The sequence below is a fragment of the Egretta garzetta genome, unplaced genomic scaffold (genome assembly GCF_000687185.1).
Source record: "Egretta garzetta isolate BGI_Z169 unplaced genomic scaffold, ASM68718v1 scaffold354, whole genome shotgun sequence".
In the NCBI taxonomy this organism is placed as follows: Eukaryota; Metazoa; Chordata; class Aves; order Pelecaniformes; family Ardeidae; genus Egretta; species Egretta garzetta.
Window position 1 is genome coordinate 1,029,449 of NW_009259593.1, and position 24,307 is coordinate 1,053,755.

Here is a 24,307-nt window from a genome sequence, read left to right on the forward strand (position 1 = left end):
AATCAAACATCCATCTAGTCTGGTATCTTCTTTCACAGAGATATAAAAGCAGAGGTCTCAGAAAGAATATAAAAGTAGAGCACATTGTATTTGTCCCAAATATTATCTTAGACTTCCAACAACTTACAGCTTAAGGGGTTTCTGAAACTGAATTTTCTACCTTAAGGATGTGTTATGATGTGCATTAAAAAAAAAAAAAAATCTTCATTTTCTGTGAACATGCCACCTGCTAGCTTTGTCTGATACCCCCTGGTTCTTGTATTGGAAGAAACAAGTGATTGCTCTCTATTCACCATTCAATGACACTCATAATTTTATAACTTGTATCCTATCTCCCATCTCTCCTCTCTCTGTCTACAGCAGAGCCCTAGCCTACTTAGCTAGCTCTCCAAGATACGTGTCCAGAATAGTAGAGGTACTCAAAACAGAAGCAAATGAAAGATTTGAAGAGCGGCATAATTATATACTCCATTGCATTTTCTTTTCACTTCCTGGTAATCCCTAACAATTTGAGGAGACAAAGCATTTTAGGAACATCTGGACATTAAGCTTACTTTAAAACTGTTGATGAATAGCAGGATATGGAATCTTTAACGTGCTGTACAGACTGACACTTCTTGAGTGCAACAAAATTGTAGTGCAAACGTAAAGGAAAGGCCAAAAGCAAAACCATCTAGACAGCTTCTTTTTAGGGAGGGAAGGAAGGAAGAAGAAAGAGGGTTGGGGAAAGACTATAACAAAATTTTTAACAGGTCTAATATTTAGTCGATTCAAATGTAGACAACGCCAGCATGTACCAACACCTGAGACTAACACAACACTTTACTTACAACAGTGTACATCCTAACAGCGTCCACATCCTAGCTGTTGTCACTGCTCAGAGTAAGTCTGTCCATTGTTAGAACTTGTATCTGCTCGTTTCCTATTGCCACATCATTTGCCAAACTCCCTGGTATTGTGGCAGCATCACAACAGCCAGTCTTGCAAGCACAGTTCTATAGTGCTCCTCAAAGCCATGCATGGATAAGACCATGCAGTGTGTCCTGTGGTCCTGATTAATTTCTTGGAAGCTGGAGAAGTCTTTTGTGCACGTTATGCATATGGAGTTTTAGGATAAATATGGTTCAATACAGCAGTGAAACATCTCGTTTCAGGATATGAAAGTTACATAGGAGATGGATACCATTTGATTTTATAAAATGCTTGCAGATGAGTAGATACTCTAGAAAATACTCCTAAAATCCCCTCAATAAATTGCTATTCTCATATATGTTTTCTTAAGGAATCTGGAAGAACCAACAGTGTACTTAGACTGCACTGGTTTTCTAAACTTGAAATTTTAAGAAAGCACATAAATGAATTGCGTATTTTTGCATGTTCTGAGTTGTTTTGGTTAGGGATTCTAGGATTTGCATGAATAAAGACTGCAGAAAATGGTCTATAACTGATAAATTACTGATGTTTTTCCTGTCCAATTTCTCTCATCAGTGTTGCTAGTAACAATCCTTGTAGTGGAAGGGATTGCCGTTGCACAGAAGACACAAGGTACAATCTTGGTTTGTTTGTTTTCTTTCAAAAAAATATAACAATTTTATAATTTTTAATTAAGCAATGTAAGTGGAAAAAAGTATTTGTGTTTAGGTATTAATAGCTCTTGCATTACCAATATGAATTCCAGCTGTTTCCACTTTCCCCCTATTTGCTGCATTTTTTTCCAACTGAACAAAGCCGTCCAGTCACAAAGGACATGGACATTCACTTACCCAGTTAAAATTCTATGGGTTTAGACCTCAGAGGTAGAAAAAAAACACCACAGAAATTTATGTTTTCTGTATCTGACAACAAGCTTTTAAAATAGTCCACCCACAAACATTTTTGAAGCCTGCTGAGTGGGGAAGGCATCAGTTTCACAAACATTATTTTCTCATATGTGGGATTAACCCACACACAGGAGAGAAGAATTCCTTGAACTGACACCTACAGAATTTCTGTGAACAATTTCTGCAGGAGAGACTTAAGTTTTCACCCCCATAAATCAAAAAGCTACCAAGATATCAGTGGAAGGTGATGTGATTTACTGGAGGCAGCTGAGACCTGTATCAGCATGGAGTCCCTCTCAAAGGTCTGCAAAGAAAAACTGCATAAATATAAATAACATTATGAGATCACCTGTGAGATTTAGGAAAAATCTAGCAGAAACCAAATATTCTGTGTCTTATTGTCTCCGGTGCTGCTGATATCAAAGAGAAGGGTCAAAGGTACTTAAGAATGTCGGAGAGGTCACACTATTCCCAACTCCTTTCTCCTCGGATAAGGAAATCTGAACTAACAAAGCTCCTGCAAATGGCCTAGCATGGTGCACTAGCTTAGTAAACTGCATAATCTCAGTCAAGGATCATATTTCCCTGTACACCCAGAAGATAACCTTTGATCTTAAATGAGACCCTTAGCTACCACTGCAATCTACCTATTGCTAGTAATTTTATTAATCACCATTGCTGTATTTAGTGTATTTACATATTATAATTCTGTTATAAGCATTCTGTATTCCAACAGATTCTTGTAAGTAGATATTCAATGTAAGAGTCATGTACTTCAGTATACTGTGGAATCAGGGCCAAAAATAGTAAAAGATAACAAATATTTTGGATTATATTTGCATAGGAATGGAGAGGACATAAGCCATAAAATAATGCTGCTGCATTGGCAGCCACTGTGACTATTTGACTTAGAAAGAAGAGCATCAGAAAGTCCAAACTGGCTTGGGTAAAAAAAATTACTCCCTCTCTTCCCTTCCTGAAGATTACTGGACATATTTGATATTCAAAAACTGTCATCTCTTTAGGATATACCACATCACTAAATTAAACATTAGATTTTCCTAGCTAGATATTAACAAGCAGCATACAAGAGGGTTTTCAACTAAAATAAATTACATTCTTCTTTTACAGGATATGCATTATGTCAGTGTTTTACTTTTGCAAAATGAAACTTGCGTGAGTGTAGGAGAAATTTGTTTGGTTACCTTTTTTTTTTTTTTGCTTAAGGTGGGCAAAATATTGGAGTGAATCGCATTCCTCCTACCCAGTGTGACAACTGGGTACGGACAAGTAATGGAGGACATTTTGCTTCACCAAACTACCCTAACATGTACCCACCAAATCAAGAGTGCATCTATATCTTAGAAGGTACATGCTGTATTTCTGCTTTGTTGTGTTGCTATCTTACTGCTAAATGGGTAATCCAGAACTGGTAAAACTATGTCATTTTACTATATGTTCAAGTATTGTATAGCCATACGGGCTAGCAGTCATTTGGTTGAACGAGAAGCTAAATAGTAAGTAGTAATAACAAATTAATAGAAAATGCTAACATTCAGGAATTTGCTATGCAGAATAAGATGTACCCTCACAGCCAGAAAAAGCAGCATTAGATCAACTGTAATCTATGAAGGCACAGAACTATTAAGATAAAAACTGTAGCTTGCTACCTTAATATCACTTCCAATATTGTTGATAATAAACTGTAAAAAATGGTTGAAGGATATATTCTATCTATCTCACAAGCAGAAAATCTTTATGCTGACTTTTATTAATAAAAAAAAGACATCTGACTGCCATAGCACTGTACTAAAAACATGGAGAGTTGTTAGCACTGCTGAGGTCACTATTAAAATTATACGACGAGGACAAAAAAATTTCATTAACTAGAATAAAACTACATTCCAATAAGAATATCTTGGATAAAGGCTGCAAGACTTGGGAGACACTAATTAGTTTTTCCTCTTATTGGAGTGCACCTAAAACCCACTGAAGTCAGCTAAAAACGTTAGTCATCTTAATCATCAGATTCATATCAATTAATTGAAATATTTCAAGTAATATGTTTCAGCGAGTTTTTATTCCCACAGAATAGTACTTGTTCATACACACCCTCATTTTTGCTTGTCTCCATGCACATTGAAGTTTTGCACTGGAGAGCAGATATCCTGTCCAACTTCAGAGTTCGGACATAGCAGATCCATTGCTGGACCTTCCTTGCATAAGGCAGTTTCCATGGGCCATGGAATTGGTTTCCACGCCTCTGTCCTCACTGTCCTTATACAGCAACATTATGGGTACCTGAGACAAAGGCTCTCCACAATTTCTAGCTAAGATATGGGTCTTCCTGCAGACCACTGCCAATATGTGCAAACAGCTACAAATGCTTTTAACTCATGTATAAGTAAGGCATAAGGCCTAAACAGAGCGTTAGAGACATACAAGTAAATCCTTTTTGCATTCAGAAGAAGCAGATAGCATGTGATTCTTTAATGCTGTCATTCCAGATACCAGTCAGTCTCTGAAAGTTCTTGTAGCTCAGTAGATGATGAGCAAGAAACACTACAGCTATTCATACAATCTAAAGTCACGGTTCCAAACTACAGATGTGAAAGTCCAGTCACAAAGTAGCCATAGCTGCATCTCATCAGGATGTGGGGGTCTGATCCAATTTGTTATGTTAGGCTGTCACTGGTTCAGACTTACCAACATCTGCAGTCACCTGCATATTAATAATATATATGAAGCATTTACACTTCTCTGAATACTCTAATAAAAGATGTCTCCTCCCAAAGGATCTGCAGATTTGAGCTTAATGTTTAGGAAATATCCCAATGAGTAGTTCTTCATATCTTTTTCTTTTCCATTCTTTTCTGCATCTCTCAATGTTTTGTCCTTTTTTATGTACTTTGCTTTCATAGAACACTGGTTTTAATTTCTATGTTAATATTAAAACTTGTTTGAATACCTTTGCATATATGTTAATACCTGTTACATGTGCTACGTTAAATTTATGTCATTTCTGAATGTTCAACAATAAAGATCAGCAAGCAAAAAAAATCCATAAAATTCCAAGAAAAAGTATCTTTTACACAGTCATTTTTTAAAATTTTTATTACAGTATATCTGAGTTTTTGTAGCAGACTACCAGATGTATTTTGAGAAGTTCCGAGTCTCTTTTTTATCTTGCTGTTTTGGAGGCCTGTCTCTTCATTATTGCACGTCTTCATCTGTTTTTATATAGAATTTCATTTAATCTTTTTGCTCGATTTTTTATGTCTAGCTGCTCCACGACAAAGAATTGAGTTGACCTTTGATGAACCTTATTACATAGAACCCTCATTTGAATGTCGGTTTGATCATCTGGAGGTTCGAGATGGACCTTTTGGTTTCTCCCCTCTCATTAATCGTTACTGTGGTCTGAAAAGTCCTGCGCTAATTAGATCAACAGGGAGATTTATGTGGATCAAGTTTACTTCTGATGAGGAGCTGGAAGGAAAGGGATTTCAAGCAAAGTACTCATTTATACCAGGTAAAGATGCCTAAAATTCTGACTGAGTTAATGACCACCTGCTCCCACTGAACTCTGGATGTGTTTATGCTGGCAGTCTAGAGCTGTGTTTCCTAAGCATTTATGAAGGCAAAGTGACAATGTGATAGTTACAGTCTCAGTCCTGCTAATCCCACAGCATACTTGACTAAAACCACTTTGGAAAATTGAAGGGAATTACAGGTCTATAGTTTGGTACTGAACAAGTCAGTTGATCCTGTTCATGCTGAAGGCTTTAACAACTTCCCTCTTTGTTTCTCTAGCTTGTACCAGTTTCATCAGTGGTAGTAGCGGAAAGAGCATTATGTAGACAAATAGCTAGCTGGCATTTGCAACAGCCTATCTTCTAGGAATATAAGACACTATGACAAAAACACCTGAAGCAAATCTACAATAGCACTTCCAGCCAGATGCCAAACATTTCAAATCTCTTTTCAGCCAGAGGAAATATCTATACAGTCTGAGCATCAGCTCTCAGTATAACTAGACTCTCTCAAACCACAGGCTCAGACAACAGAATTGTTCTTTGCTCAAAGTACAGTGTAGTTTACAGGGTATGAAGGAGAGGATAATATGCTGACAGTGCCTTTAGACAAACAAAAAGTACATCTGCTCTGTGGGGCCACTTAAAACTGGCAGGGCATTCTTTTTACAAGAAAACGTGACCTGGTGTCCTTGTGCGATGCTTGACTGCTGTACTTCATGGGTACTATACGTGTAGTTATCAGCATTTTATTGTCCTTTGGGACAAAAACAGTATACAAATGTCAGCTCTACTACTACTATAAATGTATACACAGGCATAACTTTTTAATGTCATCTTTACCCAACTGGTCTTTACCCCTACAGCACATAAAAACACTATAGATGATTATATATTACTGCTTATAGAACTGTATACCTTGCTGGGTACGTGGAAACTCTTCAGATTAACATGGTGACCAGTCCATGGGGAATAAGGTGCTAAAATGTTTTCATAAGGACAGTACTTAACGCATTTTGTTAAATCTGTATCCAAAGCCATTTCATTAACATCACTTTCAAAACTAACTTAGCCTAGTTCCAGGCTGGAACTTTAAATATACGTTTAAACTGTATATTATTTTACAATAGATTGTGGCAACTGAAGGACTGATATTTTTCTTTCCTTTTCTTTCCTCTGCATTTACATAGAGTGTGGTAAAATATTTTGGGATTGTGAAAATGGAGGGGGATGTGCACATACACACCTGCTTCATAAAAAAAAAAATCAGTTCACAAAGAAGGTTGAAAATCTCTTGCAGAATTTTGCATATAGTGATCATAGATTTCACTACAGGTAACTAAAACAGAGGAAGGCAAAGAAGGCATTTTCTCAGCTGTTCTGAGTCTTAAGCTCAACACTGAGGCATTTTAGGGGAAGTGATAAACTCCCTATAGAGATAAACATTTTGAGGACCACAGAAAGAGCCAAATTCTGGAACTTCATTTGGTAAAGAATTTTGTACAAAACACATATGCACTTTTGCATGAACTAGTGCTTTCTTTGCATAGACTAACATTTCACTCTTGTACACACACTATGATTTGTGTGATTTCTGTGGTGATTTTCTATGCCACAGCTGTGAATGGGGGTATCTTGCAAGTTTCTATGCTGATTTGTGAGGAAACACTAACCTGATCACTGAAATGTAAGCCTTGGACATCCTAGCCCATTACAGGCTCATTTTTAGCCAAGCCCCAGTCCCAGTAAAGTCAAGTACCATCAGTTAACCATTATGAAAAAGTATATTCTTAACTTGCTAGTAGTATGCATACAATATACTACTACAGTATATACTACAGATATGTACACTACCTACACATCACATTTAGAACAGAGAAGATAGGAGCAATCACAGTGAAATTCTGCCTCCTTGAACGATGTCTAGAACTGTGCAACCTGGTCTAATAGAAGAGGCTTGGGTCTTTAGTATTGAACTGTCCTTCTTTATATTCTTTATTAATGGCAATCAGCAAATTTGAAGTGTTGATACATTCTACTAAACTTCAAATTGTTCAGAACTAGATGGACAGCAATCTGATAAAAATGATGCACACAGAAAGATCCCCTGTACGCTTATGGAGCTCCAGTGATTTCAGTGAAAACTGGCGTAGTTAAATTCAGAATGTAATGTAGGAACAAAATGGCGAATAATAATTTTTGGTGTTATGCTGGAAATCTGAGCTGTCAGTTACCTTATTCAGATAATGTTATCATCTAAAAAAAAAAAAATTGTCTCTGTACCCTCCAAGTGATTCAGTAAACTTTCTGGCAATTTTTATTGTGACATAATAAAAAATGGACATAATCTTCAGATTATACTAAACCTTGAAGTGATTCTCAAGCATTGATAGCCCCTGTGATTCATGACTTCTTTCTATTACAGATCCTGACTTCACTTACCTAGGAGGTATTTTAAATCCCATCCCAGGTCTAGTATTACAGTAACAATTTCTTTATACATGAAATTTTAAATTAATATCATATTGCATTTGACAGCGAGGTATATGTTGTTCTTCCTAGACTGCCAATTTGAGCTCTCAGGAGCCGATGGAATAGTACGTTCCAGTCAAGTAGAACAAGAAGGAAAAACAAAACCAGGACAAGCGGTTGACTGCATATGGACAATTAAAGCTACTCCAAATGCTAAGGTGGGTTTCATTCATATAATTCAGCATATAATGGGTTTCCAAGTCATTAGTAACAGGTAATAGTCACTGGCTGTGATTTGCATAATATCTCACTTTCACTGAAATTAATTTTGTATCAGTAGCTTAGGAAACTCAAATAGAGGATTGTTTCTGAACAGCAAGTCCATAGTGTTGTCTTCCTATTATTTGAAACTTAAAATGCAAAATAACTGTGAAAACTGTTTAAGCAACAATTTTCAAGGGCATTTGACTTGGACTCTGGTTTTATTGGAAGATTACAGGCAAAAATGCTGGCTAACAGCTTTTGATAAATCTCAGTAAATCTTGCTGCCATGGTTTAAAACTTTGCCTCCGGTGGTTGTATTAGAGAATTTGGTTCTGTTGAAAGTCAACAGAACATGTACCTGCTCCTCCCCAGTCTAATTCCCATTCACAATCTAGCACCTTAAAACCCACTTTCATCAGCAGTCTGAGCTAAAATAAAAGGCATTACCTGGAATCATCTGAGGAATTATCACTCCTTCTCTTCCGACTTAGCTATAGGAGCACACCCTCTTGAAGCACCACAGTAAAATTTGCTAGAGCTCTTCTGCCCAAGCTCTAAAGGGGCATATTAGCTGCTCCAGCCAAAAGTCAGCATTAGTTACCTAGGTACCTGATACTTACAACTGTGCCTGCAGAACTAGAGACTGCTTACGAAAACATCACCATCTTATGCTCATTAAAAACAACTTGAGCTTTATTGTTGGGCAGAGAGAAGGATAAAATCCTATTCATAATTCCAAAATACAATAGCCATAGCCTATTTAAAAAAAACCAACAAAACAGCTACATGTTTCAGAATCATATACTACTTAATTACTTGAGTTTCACTGAAGAATACATATTTTTTCTCCATACAGCACCCCCCCCCATAATTGTGCTTCTGTATGTGTATTAAAGCATGTACCACTACTTGCCTGTACATAAAAAAATACTTTTAAGCAGTAGCTGCCAAGATTACAAGCGTACTCTATGCCTTCTTACACACTCCTAATAGTTAACTAACCAGCCCTATTCAGCAACTTCCAAATTAGTTCTCAAACAGCAACTTAAAAGATGGTAATAAGAGGACAAGACAAGAAAGAAACTAAAACTCCATTAATATATTTGAGCCTTTGAGGAAGTGACTCAACTCCCAAGGGCCCTATACTAGTCTAAGTAATAGTAGCAGTTCTTCCAGAAACAATAATGAAACCATTTTCTCTCTACATTGCCACTTGAGTGCACCAGGTCTTATGCTTAAGTATTTTAATAAATTATTGAATGTTGCCAGAAGGCAGAGTTATAGTTGGGTCAGTCCCGAGATTAGATCATCATCCTAAATTACTGAGTTAAAACATTACAGAAAAATAATTCTTAGTATTCTGACAGTGTTTTCTCAAGCTTCAATTCTGGTGGAATTCTGATCATAAAATCCATTAGATCTGATATGGTGCAGTCTCTCGAGAAAAATAAGCATAGACATTTTTCATTTCTTCAATTTGATTTTATAATAAAAATAAATTTTTAAAACTGACACAACTGCAGCAATTAAAGGATTTTAAAAATCTGTATAACAGGTAATAAATTATCTCCAGATTTCAGAAAATTACTAGAATAATCAATATAACCTAAGAGTGAGGACCTTTATATTTACTTGCCTAACACACTAATCAGTAGAAGATTTTGCAGAGCAGAGCTCTTCTACTGGAATTATTCCTTTGTTTTCATACACAGAATAGCTCTGCTAAAAGCATGCTAATTTATTTTTAGCTTCCATTGTAATTTCACAGCAGATTTGTAAGTCAATCATTAAATGAAAATACCTTCTCTCAGCCCAAATGCTAGCACTTACAGCTGACACCCATGTTTGTGAGAGAAGACATCAATGGAAGACAGGTTCTCAATGTAGCTGAGAATTTCCAGCAGTAAATCTAACAAAGACAGCATAAACCCCCCCCCACAAAACAAAACCCAAACCCCCTGAAAATCACAAGATGGTGAGATGCAGCACGAGATAATACGGCATAGGCTGCACCTTTTCACAGGACATGCAAGGGGAGACAGTGCTGGCAACCTGTCTCTGGAAAACACTGGAAAGGAAGAGCCGGGGCATACAAGTGTCACCTGTCTTTTACTGTTCGGGGTGGGTGGGTGGGTGTGTATCTTCCCACACACACACACTGTCCTGGTGGTTGGCTTTGTTTTAGTGAATTCTTTAAAATTCAGCTTTAAAAGGTTTTGAGGTAGCTGAGGTTAAAAGTGAGATGTGGCAAAAGGAAAGAAAAATAGGTCATATAGCAGTAGTAAGCATGGTATTCATCTACCCTGTCTTCCCCATTTCACAAACTAAACAAGAGTTTGAGATTCCTGTCATTAGGCAGATGCATGAAAAAATGCACTGCTTAAAAGGTCTTTAGCATCCATAGTATCAGCCAGAGAGGTAGTTGTATACTGTACTCAAAACGCATACAGTCGAGACCCAAGTTCATCTGAGGAACATACTGAAGACCTCATGGATAGAGGAGAAGCACCTCTTCTCCCATGGAGCAGGAGACCTTACCCTCCACATGGACAGATTTCTTCTCTGTCAAAATAATGGCTATCTGAGGAATTTTTGAAGTTTAAAGATAGACTTTGCAGCACACTTAGGTAATTTAGTTACCTCTCTCATCAACTTTCACTAGAATTTTGAGAATTCCAATAGAACCATTCAAGAGATTAAAAAGCCCTATGATCTTTTCACATAACTCTAACTGAATTACGATCTTGCACAAGTTCCCTGCTCCAGCAAAATAAATTTCCTTGCTGCATATGTTCTACCACATACATTGCTTTCCCTTGGATTAGATTTCTGGTTTTGGAGGAATTAAGATTGGCTTAAATTTACTAATTCTTCCTAGATAGCAAGCTTACTTTTCTCCTGCTTCCATTTTTATTCAAATTATTCCTGGCTTCGTAGTTTACGCCTTCCATAATACTCCTCTCATTCAATAATTAGCTTTTATTCTGAAGCAAATTCTAATTTCCTTATTTAACTTCAGAGCTTTTCTAACTAGACTCCTTCCTTTATATTTTAACACTGTTTTTATGAATTAAAAAGAAAGAAAAGAGAACAGTCAAAATACCATTAAAATACTTTCAGCACATTTATGTGTTTCTTGCCTCTTTTCTAGAGTAATAGACTGCACATTCAGCAGAGCTGCTTAGGGCTTTCTTCAGCAAGTGTGTTGCTTTTTACTTTTTTCCCAAGGGGAGTAGAAATATATCAGAGTAAATTATTAAGTAAAGATTGTTTTGGGGAGGGGGGAGAAGTGGAACAGATACTTCAGCCAAATTTCAAGTAATACTCCACACTGACATTTAATGAGAAAATGTAAGTTTGAAAGTGTTGTGAATTGGGAGTTACACATACATGTAAGGGGAACAAAACATCTTATTCAAGATGTGCTAAGAAAGAAAACTTCTCTGTATTACTTTTCCTAGAGACATTAATTTCTCTTTCCTAACAGATTTATTTGCGATTTCTCGACTATCAAATGGAGCATTCAAATGAATGCAAAAGAAACTTTGTTGCTGTATATGATGGAAGTAGCTCTATTGAAAACCTGAAGGCAAAGTTTTGCAGCACCGTAGCAAACGATGTCACGCTGCAGACTGGGACAGGTGTGGTACGAATGTGGGCAGATGAAGGCAGTAGACTAAGCAGATTCAGAATGCTGTTCACTTCATTTGTGGATCGTAAGTAGATTTTAAAGTGTCTATTCTCATAGTGTCAGGGTACTTCAGGTATTTTAGGAAAAGCATCAGCTATATATTATGCAGCAGGAACAAAAAAACAACCTTTTTTGTGTCTCCTTCACATACTAGCAGGTAAATTAAATACTTGCCTTGTTACAGTTATAAACATGGTTCCTGAATAAAGGCTTTCCTCCATTCTTAAAATGTTTATTTTTCATTGGACTTCAGTAATAATACAGCCCTAGGCTATGTCCTTCTCACAAAGAGTTCTACAAATAAGCACTAGACCTACTTAAAAAGACGGCAAAGGAACTGAAGCGTGCTCTCCCGCTATCCCCCATCTTCCAGTTCCCTGCCAGACACCACAACAGGCTCTTGTCAAGCTCACAGTAGATCTTCAGAAGGCTAGAAAACATGTGTGACCCCTTCAGAGTCTGGATCTTCTTCCTATCTGCAGCCCTACCTTCAATTTTGGATCTGGAACTACACCCACTCCAGCTACACCTAAGCTGCTACCTTCTCCTCAGCCACATGTGGCTCTAAATGATCCCACACCCTCAGCAAAGCCCAGTTAGGTTGCACAACCGTGGATAAGTAGTTAAATTCAAATTTATTTAAGGCAGCACTATCAAGAACAGAGCTGTAAATGCAGGCTGGATTCCATAGCGTGGGTTAGAGACAGTCTTTTTTTTCCTTGTAAATTATGATGTTTCTTGAAAGCACGTTTATTGTGAGATTTGCTTTTAAGTGCTTTCTGTCTGAACCTAATGGAATTTTGTTGCCTCGCATATTTACAGAGGACAACATCGTCCACATTGCAGAACCTGAAAATAAGTGGCATCTTCAGCACAAAAGTAGAGTAAGTTTAGAACTGCAGAGCAGATTTGAGATATGTGGAGAGAGCTGAATAAAACATATCTGCCACTTCAGGAAATCAGACCTATGCTTGTGCTAGAGGTTTTCAAAAAGTTCTGCTTGAAGAATAAATAGTACAGATTTGCTGTCAAAGAAATAACTTTTTTGACAGAACTAATATAGCTGTAGTCAGTCCTGAAAGGCATCCTGGTCACCACCTTGCTAAAAAGTTGAGGTTACAGGTAACAGGTAGGTTTTATATTCTCTTCCATAAACCAGGGAAGTTTAACAAAGCTGTATGAGTTTTGGGGGATTTTTTGGTGGTTGGTTGGTTTGTTTTGTTTTTTTTTTTTTTTTTGGGGGGGGGGCACAAGAAGTTGAAAAAGTAATTACTCCTTAAGCTAGATAACTTTCCAAACTTAGGGGGGGGGGGCACAAGAAGTTGAAAAAGTAATTACTCCTTAAGCTAGATAACTTTCCAAACTTAGATTTTTAAAGCAAATCAAAAGTCATTGGCAGAAGAAAATCTGCAAAGGTATGTGGTTGATCCAATTTATCTTCTAACCTGAGATATTGTCTTTCTTGGATAGGATAATTCAAAAGTATGTGTCTGAAAAATGTTTCATGTATTTTTAAATAATCTAGTGATAAGCTATTTTTCTAACGGAAAAAAGTGAATAACTGCTTATCTTATTTTCAGATCATTAAGCTATTTTTTCTCTTCTACATTACTAACAATTTGTAATTCTATTAAGCCAACCATGAAAACAATCAATATTTCTGAAAATATTTACATAAATGAACTAATTGTGCATGACAGTCACCTAACACACACCTAGTGCTACTTGCAGATTTGACTAAGTAATTCAGCTAACAGCAATGTTAAAAATCAATGTATTTGATTTCTGGCTTGATTCAATACATGAATAATGCTAGATATGAAGAACACTGTGAACATCACACCAGTCTTAGGCAGCTGTTACAAGAAGAGTCCAGCTATGTCCTTGAAGTCCTGGACTGGAACCAATCAATTGTTGTGACTTTTAGACTTTGTACTCCCCAAATAACAAACAAAAGGAAAACGAAACCCGTTTATCCCATCTTTATGAACTTGTGAACAAAATCCATCCCCAAAAAATGTTTAAGAATACACAGGAATGTAAAATAGAGACTGTGCTGGCGGATGGAGAAGCAGCAGTAGAATGCATCATCTGAAAATAAAGAAACGTGAAAAAATTCCCCTGCTCGGGGAAATAAGAAAGGGAATACATCTCACATCATAATTCTTCCTCCGTGCCTCCCAAAGAACTACAGCTCCACACAGATACATATTGAAACACCAGAAGATACACATGGATGCATGACAACTACTCTGGACACAAATTTCATAGATACTCCTTTATCTCAGTCACAATTATTTTAGTAGATATTGTAGCCTATTACATACATAGCCTTTTTAAGCTATTCTGTTTAAATGATGATCCTATTTATCCTTTATAAAGTAAAGCTTGTGCAATCTTTCTTTCCAAATTCAGAAGGAAAAAGTACCTGTCTTTTCTCCCCGCATGTGCTAATAAGGCCAAGAGCCTTTTATTTTGTAGTCCGTATCATGAACACTTCCATTTTAACTATTAGCCTCTCTCCTGTTATGTATGTATAATGGTTAGAAATGTTGAGTCCATCTTCCTGTTTCTATGAATTGCTTAGGTTGTCTGGGATACCTGTTTTCATATCTAGATTGATACTCTTGCATAAGTTTTAGTTTGTCATCATTTAGTACTTCAGGGGAAAGGTGTGAATTCCTTTGGAATTTAATTGCAGCATAATTTCAGACAATGCTTACAGGATGATGTATCATGATTTCATATGATGCTTACAGAATAATGCTTACATTGTGCCTTAAACTATTAATGATGAGAATTGCCTTAGCATCCACTCGATACATTGTAGGTGATAGTTTGGCACACAGACAACAAAACAACCAGATTCCTTTATATCCTCTTTCTTAAACAGCAGAATTTGGTGAAACAGTTAAAAGACATAGTTAAGTCTGAATGGAGGAGAAAGTTTGATTTTATTCTTCCATTTACCAGGTAATTGTATGATTGAACCCACTGAATCACATCCCGCTGAAAAAATGGTTTGGTCTTTGAAACAAACTGGGCATAAAACACTCTTGAAAAAAGGCTGTTGATTTAGAAAGCTAACTAGAAAGTCTGTCTGGTTGGAGGGGATCAAGGAGAGCAGGTTTCCCTGGGCCACATGCAGTCAGTTGCTGACCATCTCCAACGATGGAGACATAACCACTCAAGGCAACCCCTACCAGTCATGTCAGATGCTCCAACTCTTTACCTTCATGCCATCTCCCTGGATCCTCCCCATATCTCTCTTGTACTGGTGACCCCCACACTGAGCATAGCACTCCAGATGTGGTCTCACTAGTGTTGAGCAAAGGGGAAGAATCACCTCCCTTGACCTAGTGGCAATGCTCTTCCTAATGCAGCTCAGGATGCTTTTGGCATCACTGCCACACATTCCACTTTTTCTCCATGAGGACTTCCAAGTGTTTGTCTACAGAACGGCTTTCCAGCTGGTTAGCCCTCAGCCCATGCACACATGTGGAGTTACTCCTCCATGACTGCAGGACTTTGCGTTTCCCTTTGTTGAACTTTGAGGTTGCTGTCAACCTGTTTCTGCAGCCCGTCTCAAATGGCAGCACAACTGTCTGGTCTATCAGCCATTCCTCCCAGTTTTGTATCATCTACAAACCTGCTGAGGGTGCACTCTGCCCCAACATCCATGTCATTAACGAAGAGGTTAAATAGTGTTGGCCTCACTATTAGCCCCTGGGGTATACCAGTAGCAATGGCCTCCAGCTGGACTTTGTGCCTCTAATCACAACCCTTAAGCCAATTACAAGCCCTTTAGTTCAGTCAGGTTTTTTTGTCTACTTCACTGTCTTCCTATGTAGTCTGTATCAGTTTCTCTACAAGGATATTACGGGATACAATTTGAAAACCTTGCTAAAGTCAGGATATATAACATTCACCATTCACTGCTTTCTCCTCATCTAAGCTAGTAATTTCATCACAGAAGGCAATCAGGTTGGTCAAGCATGATTTCCTCATCATAAATCCATGCTGACTACTCCCCAATGACCTTATCCCTGATACATTTGAAAACAGCTTGCAGGATTATTTGCTCTATCACCTTCCCAGGCATCGAGGAAAGCTCCCCTCTGTCCCATTTAGTAGTAGGCCCATATTTGCTTTGGCCTTCCTTTTGTGGCTGATACACTTGGAGAAGCCCTTCGTACTGTGTTTCATGTCCCTCATCATATTCAGCTCCAGATAGGCTTTAGTTTTCCTAGCCCCATCCCTGCATACTCATTGTGTCTGTGTTCCTCCCAGGGCACATGACCCTGCTTGCACCTAATAGGACATCTCATTCATAACTGATGTAATGGGTGTGATCTATTCCTTCCTGACTGTATTTTAAACCAGTGTTCTTCAGATTAAATCTCCTTTCTAAACAATTAAATTCTCAACTCAGTTGAGCAAGGAAAATATATCAGTTACTATGACTTTTTAAAAACTGAAAGTACATAGATAAACTCTTCCAAAATACACTGTAAATACATTCTGTATGAAAGTACTACAACACTCACACTACAATCAAATCACAACCTTCCTATATGAAACTTGTTGTCAGGGGTTAAGCAATAGCAGGAAGCTAATGCAAAAGCTTGAAACCAACAAGCATAGGTTAACAAAATTCAGTGGAGTAAGAAGTGGGAAGACAATGCATATTAGATTTAGGGAATGTAAATTCAGGATTAAAGGTTTGAATTTTCTTTTCTTAGGCATAACTCCTCTTTTTGTCCCCGAGACTGAAGCTTGACAGAAGGACTAAGCAAGAAACTTGTTGCATTTCAGGACTAGTCACCCTCCTCTGCTGTACTCTTTGGGTCTCACATTGTGTTTTGGAGAATCCAGACTGCATAAGAATAAATTCTTTTAATGAAACCAAATAGTAGAATGTCTACCATACATCTTCGCTGTTTAATATGTAACCGACTCCACTAATAGACATTTCTATCATAATACCACAATACTGAGACCGAGAAAGGGAAAAATCAATTTTTTGTCCAGTGCCCTGAATTCATAAAGAATTCCCTATGTGTATTATACAACATCCTGAAAAGAATTATTACTGGTTTTTAATATATTTTTCTAATGTCAAGGAGCTATAACAAACAGTCACAGAAACAAAGTCTTCAGGGCAATATTCTAGTTAATATATTTCTTAAAATTTCTAAATTTATTTCTTAAAATTTATAACTATATATAGACAGATAGATAAAAAGCTAAACTGTACTCTCTCTTAATCCCTGCATTAGCTCTAATAGGAGGATCTAAGGGCTTTGATTCACAACCAGGAATGACTTAGATGCCTCCAGTTACTGAAATCTCTTGCAATTACTGAAACAGTCCTCCACAAGCTGAAATCTGATTTGCCCTAAGATATTAATGGGCTCTAAAATGCAGTTCAGGAACTGCTTCACAACCAGCTATACCATCTACCTAGCAGATGCACCAGATTGAATAAATATATAATTGATGGTGAGCATAAAATTTTTAAGTTTTTAAAGACAAGTATTAAAGCCTTCTTCCATTATCTGTCGTGTGACCATCTCTACCTGCTGCCCATTTTGAGCAAGAATTTTTCTCGCTTTGACAGTACATCTAAAAACAACCACATGAACAGAGAGTAAATCATCCAATAATTAGTGATATGCAGAAAAAGTTACTGTATTTGAAACAGATAAAGAATGAGTATGCATGTTAAAAAAATAACAGGAATTTACTAGTTTTATTGAAATGCATCAATTACTGAAAATTCCTAATGTTTTCTTTCTCTTCTCTCCTGCAGCTCCCTGCTCAGGCAACACGTACTTCTGCCATAGCAACATGTGCATCAATAATTCTTTAGTTTGCAATGGCATTCAAAACTGTGCATACCCTTGGGATGAAAATCACTGCAGAGGTGAATATAGTACAAAGTGTAGCCTTTATGAGCTAGGCTGGTCAGTTTGCCTTCCAAGGAAGTCATGAAATGTCTTTTTCCTGGAAATATGCTGAACACAAATATTGTGCTAATCTCAGGAAGGTGTTCCAAATTTTTTATTTAAACTCAGGAGACATGTAAGCACCCTGAATATTGATCTTACTGCTTTATAATTAAATTTCTTCCTCTTCAGCATATAGTCTCTATTTTAAACGGATGTCAGCTTACTCAGAAAGAGAAGTTAATATTTGCTAGGTTGCATCCTATCCATTTCTAAACTTTAAATGAAGCAAGAACTGTAGGGACAGATAACACATTTTATTAGAGAAAAAATACAGAGCTGGGAAAAGACAGACAAGCTTTCAAGCACAAAAAGCCTCTCTCAGGGCTGAAATAGAAGTAACAATCTTCAAAGACAAATAAAACAAATATTGTTTTAAAATTGTAAGTTGTTAATCACAAAATAGCTCAAAGTAAATGCAACTGCTGCATATGGTGTGAGAAAAGGTGGGAGGCAGTAGCAGTTGTTTGGAAGCAAGAATTCATTGCTTATGCAAACACAGACACGTGTAAATCACCGCTTCTAGAACATGGGGTAGGGGAGTATTGTTTGAACCATCACAACTACAGTAAAGATTTGTTTCAATATCAGGTTTTATAGCAAAAAATTCTCATGATTTGAGGAAATTGTTATTCTGCTGAAGCACAGGTATAATCACCTGTACTTCAATAACTGAATACAAACTTGAACAGGTTTTTTTTGGGTGGGTTTTTTTGGGGGGGTTTGTTTGTTTTTTTTTTTACAAATAGAATGGCATAAGTAGGTCTGAACACAAAACGCCTGAAAGATTTAAATATGTACTCCAACTGACCCTGCAGGAAGGGGCAAAATCCTCTCTACAAAAAAAAAAATCTTGAAATAAATGGCTTTTCAATGCACAAATCCAGGTTAAAATTTTTAGTAAATAAATATTTTAAAACCTACTTTGAAATTGCATTTTTAGCAAATAAAAAAAATTGACACCACTAATAAATGCTCTAATGCAAGGTATATTGTGGAAGCTTTTCAGTTAACAGAACCACTCCATAACTCAAATTTTCAATGTATACATAAGCTTCCTCTAAACAATTCTTAACTTTAATAATATTCAGCGTTCCCTCTTAAGTGCAATTTCTAGATCTCTTTCCCATCTCTACCAAGTGCTTACTTGAATCTTGCCTAGAATCCACATTTCACTCACGTAATGCAGTATTTAAAAAATGAATTCCATAAAAACCATATTACAACATGGAAAAAGTCTTTCCCAATATTTGTAAATCACTATCTACAGGCAATATCTAGCCTTAAAAAGAAAGCTTCTCACAACTGTGCTCAATTCCTGCAGGCACCCAGATTTCTCATTTAGTCCACACCTATAGCTACCTAAATCTGAGCATATGGTCACCTACCTTATGTCCAAGCTGAGCAACACAAAAATTGGTAGAAAAACCAGTTATGTGCAATGTCTTAAGCGCCTGGAGAAGGTATCACATTTTGCTTAACAATTTTGATTAGAATATCTTCCAAGAATTAAGAAGCCTAGATGCGGATGAAAGAACTGCCATAGCACTGAAACTCATACCTCCCACCAAGTATGGTAACACTAAAATCTAAGCTAGGCAGGACAAGGGGTGATATCCTCCTTCAGATTAAAGGTATAAATGTAACTTGGAGTAAGCCATCTAAGAAATAGAACTGTATTTCAGACATAACTTATTAGCCAATTCCTTGGGACTCTGTTCAGTATATAGACTGTTTCAAATAGCATATGATGGTATATAACTCTCTCCATGCACTGTGTGTGGAGTACTTACGTGCATAACACATATCCAGATGCCAGGAGCCAGATACCTGAAAATATACAACATTTAGGCTACTACATTTTCTTCTACGTATTTTCAAATGCTTTTCTCTCCCTCTAGCAGATGCCAGAGTCTCGGTGTAGAATTCTTTTAGTCCCCTAGGACAAGTACACAGAACAGATATCCAATTGGAAAATTTTAATCTTCAAATAAGAATTTTCAGTACGGAAAACAATCTTGTTCTGATACTGCCATCTTGTGTGTTTTCATATGAAGTACTAGCCAAAAGTGCTGTAGGGTTCAGATTGGTTGGTTCCCTGTTGCCACTCTCCCCTTTCTTTTTTCCAACTGACTTGTTTACCAGACTGTTAAAACTGGAGTATATCTATGCTAAAGCTCCCCATGTTGAAATAGGTGTAACAGACTTACACAATAGACACAGTCATTTAGTTTCCAAGAGATGTGAAAACAAATAGTATAGTCAGTCTGACATCATCACTATGATAATATTTCACTTTTAAAGAACTAGGTAAGTTTAAATCTAGGTTTCCTTCTACTGACGTCAATGGGAATGTTACCAGCAGGAGCAAACCATGTTAGAGAAGTGTCTGCTCTAGCTGTATAAATAGTATTTAACTCGTGGATTTTGGAATATGAATTGATCAGTATAGGTTCAGGATTGAAGCCACATCCCGGCTGAGTCAGTGTGCACTGGCCACAGAGTTCCACCTGCCACTGGATTATCATATGGTAGCCACTAATGCAGATAGGGGATTAGACTTGCTGAACAAATGCAAAGATCCAGTACGATAAATCCCATTGACATACAGGTCTAGTCTCTGGTGCCATTAAGTCATTTCATTAATACAGCACTTACACGACAATCACAATACAGCTTGCTTTGTTTTAATATATGATCAGACACATGGGAAATAATAAAAGCCTCATTTTTTCTTTGCAGAAAAGAAAAGAACTGGATTGTTTGAACAAATCACCAAAACTCATGGAACAATCATTGGCATCACATCAGGGATAGTTCTAGTTCTTCTCATCATTTCAATTCTAGTACAAGTAAAGCAACCTCGCAAAAAGGTTATGGCTTGCAAGACTGCTTTCAATAAAACTGGTTTCCAGGAAGTATTTGATCCTCCACATTATGAACTATTTTCACTAAGGGACAAAGAAATTTCTGCAGATTTGGCAGATTTATCAGAAGAACTTGAAAACTATCAGAAAATGAGACGCCCTTCAACAGCTTCCAGATGCATTCATGACCACCACTGTGGCTCCCAGGCCTCTAATATAAAACAAAGCAGGACAAACCTCAGCTCCATGGAACTTCCCTTTCGCAATGATTTTGCGCAGCCTCAGCCAATGAAAACATTTAATAGCACATTCAAGAAAAGTAGTTACACTTTCAAACAAGCGCATGACTGCCCTGAGCAAGTCATAGAAGACAGGGTGATGGAGGAGATTCCATGTGAAATCTATGTTAGAGGAAGAGAAGATACGGCACAAGGTTCATTATCTATTGACTTTTAATTTTCCTAGTGAAGGTGGTACCACTGTATATACAAGATGCCTGTGTATAATGACAGTGTATATATAAAAAGTGTACTATATGCAGCGTGTGATATGCACACACTTTTAGCTTACTATACTTCATTTAAAACAAAAAAACAAAGTGTTTGTAACTAATTATTGCTGAAGAATGGTGGATTCCCTCCCATCTTCCCAGGCTACCTATCCAGTGGAGGAGTAAGATAGAGACTTTGCATGGAAATTATAAAAGTTAAAGATATTGGAAGAAAAAAACCCAACTACTAATCATTGAACACTGAAAACAATGACTACTATTCTCTTCTTCATATAGTTTTCTCTTCTTTAGAAGTCTGCTTTTCAAGACAATTTTAATACCTCAGTTACATAAATAAAAGTAGTTAAGTGCACCCCGTGTATGTCAACATAGGTGTCTTATTGTATTTGTCAAACTGAAAGTAGTTAGTGTTAAGTGCCAGTTAAGACTCAAGAATTACGTTACAGCCATCTGTTTCATCTTGCCTACTATTTATATTGCCTTTAATTATCAGTTCCTCACTCTATGCTTTGTGAGAAATAAGTGTAAAGTATTATTGCCTTTTTAAAAAATTCAGTTATATTAATTTTAGTACATTTGGAAATATATAATCTTTGCAGCTTTTGGTTAACACAAGTACTCATGTTATTCTAGATGCAGACTTAAAACAGTTTTCTTTCAAGAAGGTTTAGGATTTTAAAATAGTCTGCCATACATTATAGATCCATATGGCTCACTGATTTCACAGCTCTGTAGTTAGAAAACAATTTTGTTCCTGCGTTTTCCAAGTATTTACATAAATAGACTGTACTGTACTTCTGTCTCAAAATAGCCTTTTACTCCTTATTGCAGCCAATCTTCCCTACTGAAATGAGTGATGATACTTTTAGCTCATGTCCTACTTGCCTGAAGAGAACTGCTCTGAGGTCTGTGTGATTACCAGGTGTATGAAGATACTGAAAACAAAGAGAAATCAGAAAGCAACTCTCACTAACTCTTATGGAACCCTCTCATGCCCCTTGTTTCCACTTGCAAAATCGCACATTTCATACCTTTTTAATGGTTGGTTGGACCTAATTTTAATATTTTTACAATATAGAAACATTTTTGAAATATAATAACTCTCATTGTGGTTTTTAAGCTTTTTATATAGTTTGATACTGTACAGACTATTTATTAAAAATCTAGCACCTGTACAGCAGGTTTGTTTTACTGTCCCTGTTAGCAGCTCTGAATAACACGCAGTGGCTGCTGCGTACATCGCAATTTGCCAAGAATACTTAGTAAGACTTCCGCATTAGTCCACATTTTATCCCCTGGTTCGTTTGGGTTTATTCTTGTATTTTGTTTACAGGAAACCTTTCACTAAAGGTAACCTACCAGCTCACACTGGGCATATCCCTTTTTTACAAATGTATGTAAAACCATAATGTTTGTTGTGCTGACTGTAGTACAAAAAAAATGACCCTAGCAACTGAAAAATCTTTTCTTTAAAATAAAAGATAAACAATATAGCTACAATAGATTTTCACTAAAATGACAAAGAAAAAAAATTTTTACAAATGCTTGGAATGTAAGAAGTTGGGGGGACAGAGGGGAAGGAGGGGATTGAGTATCTTTAACACTTCCCGAATTCAAAATTAACCCTGTCTGATGTCTAGAAAGAATTCATTCAGAAGCTCATAGGTCAGACCCCTAAGGCTGTATCCTAGTGTCAGTTTTTGTGCTGGTCCCAGAATGTATTTCAATTTGAAAGAATGAAAGTGGGCATTATTTTAGATGCTCTTCATGCAGAAGATGTGTTAAAAAATCTAGTTAATTTTGACTTGAAAATTTTTGAACAATTAAAATATTTCTTGACAGATTTCATTTACTTCTCATTGGTTTCAGTAATAAATATCTCACCTTGACCTATATGATGCAGAATGTTATTTGTGACAGTCTATTAGTTCCACATTCCTTCAACAATATGTAGTTTCACACAGGTCGTTTTTGTCCATATAACTCTTGTAAGTGCTAGGTTTGCATGATTAAGTTTCTCTTTTAAGGTATATTCGTCCATGTGATAAAAATAGCATGATCCCTATTCTTTTCTAAATTATGTTGTCTTTGAACAGTAAACCTGTAATAATAAAACAAGTAGCAAGCCTGCAAAGCTCAAGTCTCTGGAGAAAAGGGGAAAAGCTCTACTGAAGAAGTTCCCTAATGGCCTGATTGAATAATATTTCAGTCTCAGTTGTAACTGTTTGATTACATGGTCAGAACACAGCTACTTTTTGGCTACTCCAGAGCATATAGAGGTGAGCTCCCATAACCAGTCACATGCGCAACTTCTTCAAATATCCCCAAGCCCAGCTCTACAAGCTTCGCTGTCCCCTCTTCCTTGCTTTCTAATCTGTTTTTTTTGTCTTTAGCATAAATAAAGACAAGATACTCCTGCCTACTTAACACTGTCTCCCAATTCCCAATACAGAGCAAAAACTCTCCTGGAGAGAGCTTTTCAGTATTTCTGTAATAGCAGACTCAACCCTTACTGTGGCAATAGCTGTACACTTGAACAGATCTGAGAGAAACCCAAAGGAATAATTATTTCTGTAGGCTTCTATAAATATTAAGGGCAGGAAAACGAAATATCAGTGCTTGTTTTATTAGAAGCAAAGTGAAATTAACATTGAACCTAAAAATCTGAAACTTTTAACTTATGCATGGTGTGTTTAAAAAATAGCACACCTATATATTTCATTGTAATGTTGGGTTCAGTTACTTAGCTGTGCTTTAAGAAATGAGTGGTAACCATTAGAGCCATAATTCTACTTCCAGTATAATCAAATACCCTTCACTACAGAGAAAAACCTAACTGGGTGGACTGCTTGGTATTACTCAGATTACAGAAAGCTGACATTTTCAGCAGAAGAATCTAGTACTCATTTTACAGCCTCAATCCAGTTGGAGCTGATGGTGTAGTCTTTACACTTCTTTTAGTGTTAGTGAAAAACACCTTTCATACTCTTGCAATATCTAAGTACTGTTAGCGTATTTCCATTGTCTCCATCTTAAGTCCTTACATTTCTAGGCACATCCTGATCTTGCACTCAGTTGTACCTGTATCTCTGATACCCTCCATTAACACTGAATGCACACAAAGATATGTTCCCTGAATAC

At 36.8% G+C, this 24,307-nt stretch overlaps 1 protein-coding gene across 1 annotated transcript; it reads left to right on the forward strand.

The window, feature by feature from the left end:
* Nucleotides 1-791: 791 nt before the first annotated feature.
* NETO2 (neuropilin and tolloid like 2) lies at nucleotides 792-21,111 on the forward strand. The gene is made up of 9 exons (XM_035893592.1): nucleotides 792-882; nucleotides 1,489-1,545; nucleotides 3,048-3,188; nucleotides 5,104-5,352; nucleotides 7,779-7,802; nucleotides 7,916-8,043; nucleotides 11,577-11,805; nucleotides 17,593-17,706; nucleotides 20,531-21,111. Exons 1-9 carry the CDS (start codon nucleotides 792-794, stop codon nucleotides 21,109-21,111), a joined length of 1,614 nt encoding a protein of 537 aa, XP_035749485.1.
* The last annotated feature ends 3,196 nt before the right edge of the window (nucleotides 21,112-24,307 follow it).

What these genes read in the sequence shown, in the direction of transcription:
- NETO2 (XM_035893592.1), top strand. Translation starts at nt 792, where the DNA reads ATGTACCAACACCTGAGACTAACACAACACTTTACTTACAACAGTGTA. An exon ending in AGCTGTTGTCACTGCTCAGA is followed by an intron (nt 883 to 1,488) that starts GTAAGTCTGTCC and finishes TTCTCTCATCAG; the next exon opens with TGTTGCTAGTAACAATCCTT. An exon ending in GGATGAAAATCACTGCAGAG is followed by an intron (nt 17,707 to 20,530) that starts GTGAATATAGTA and finishes TTTTCTTTGCAG; the next exon opens with AAAAGAAAAGAACTGGATTG.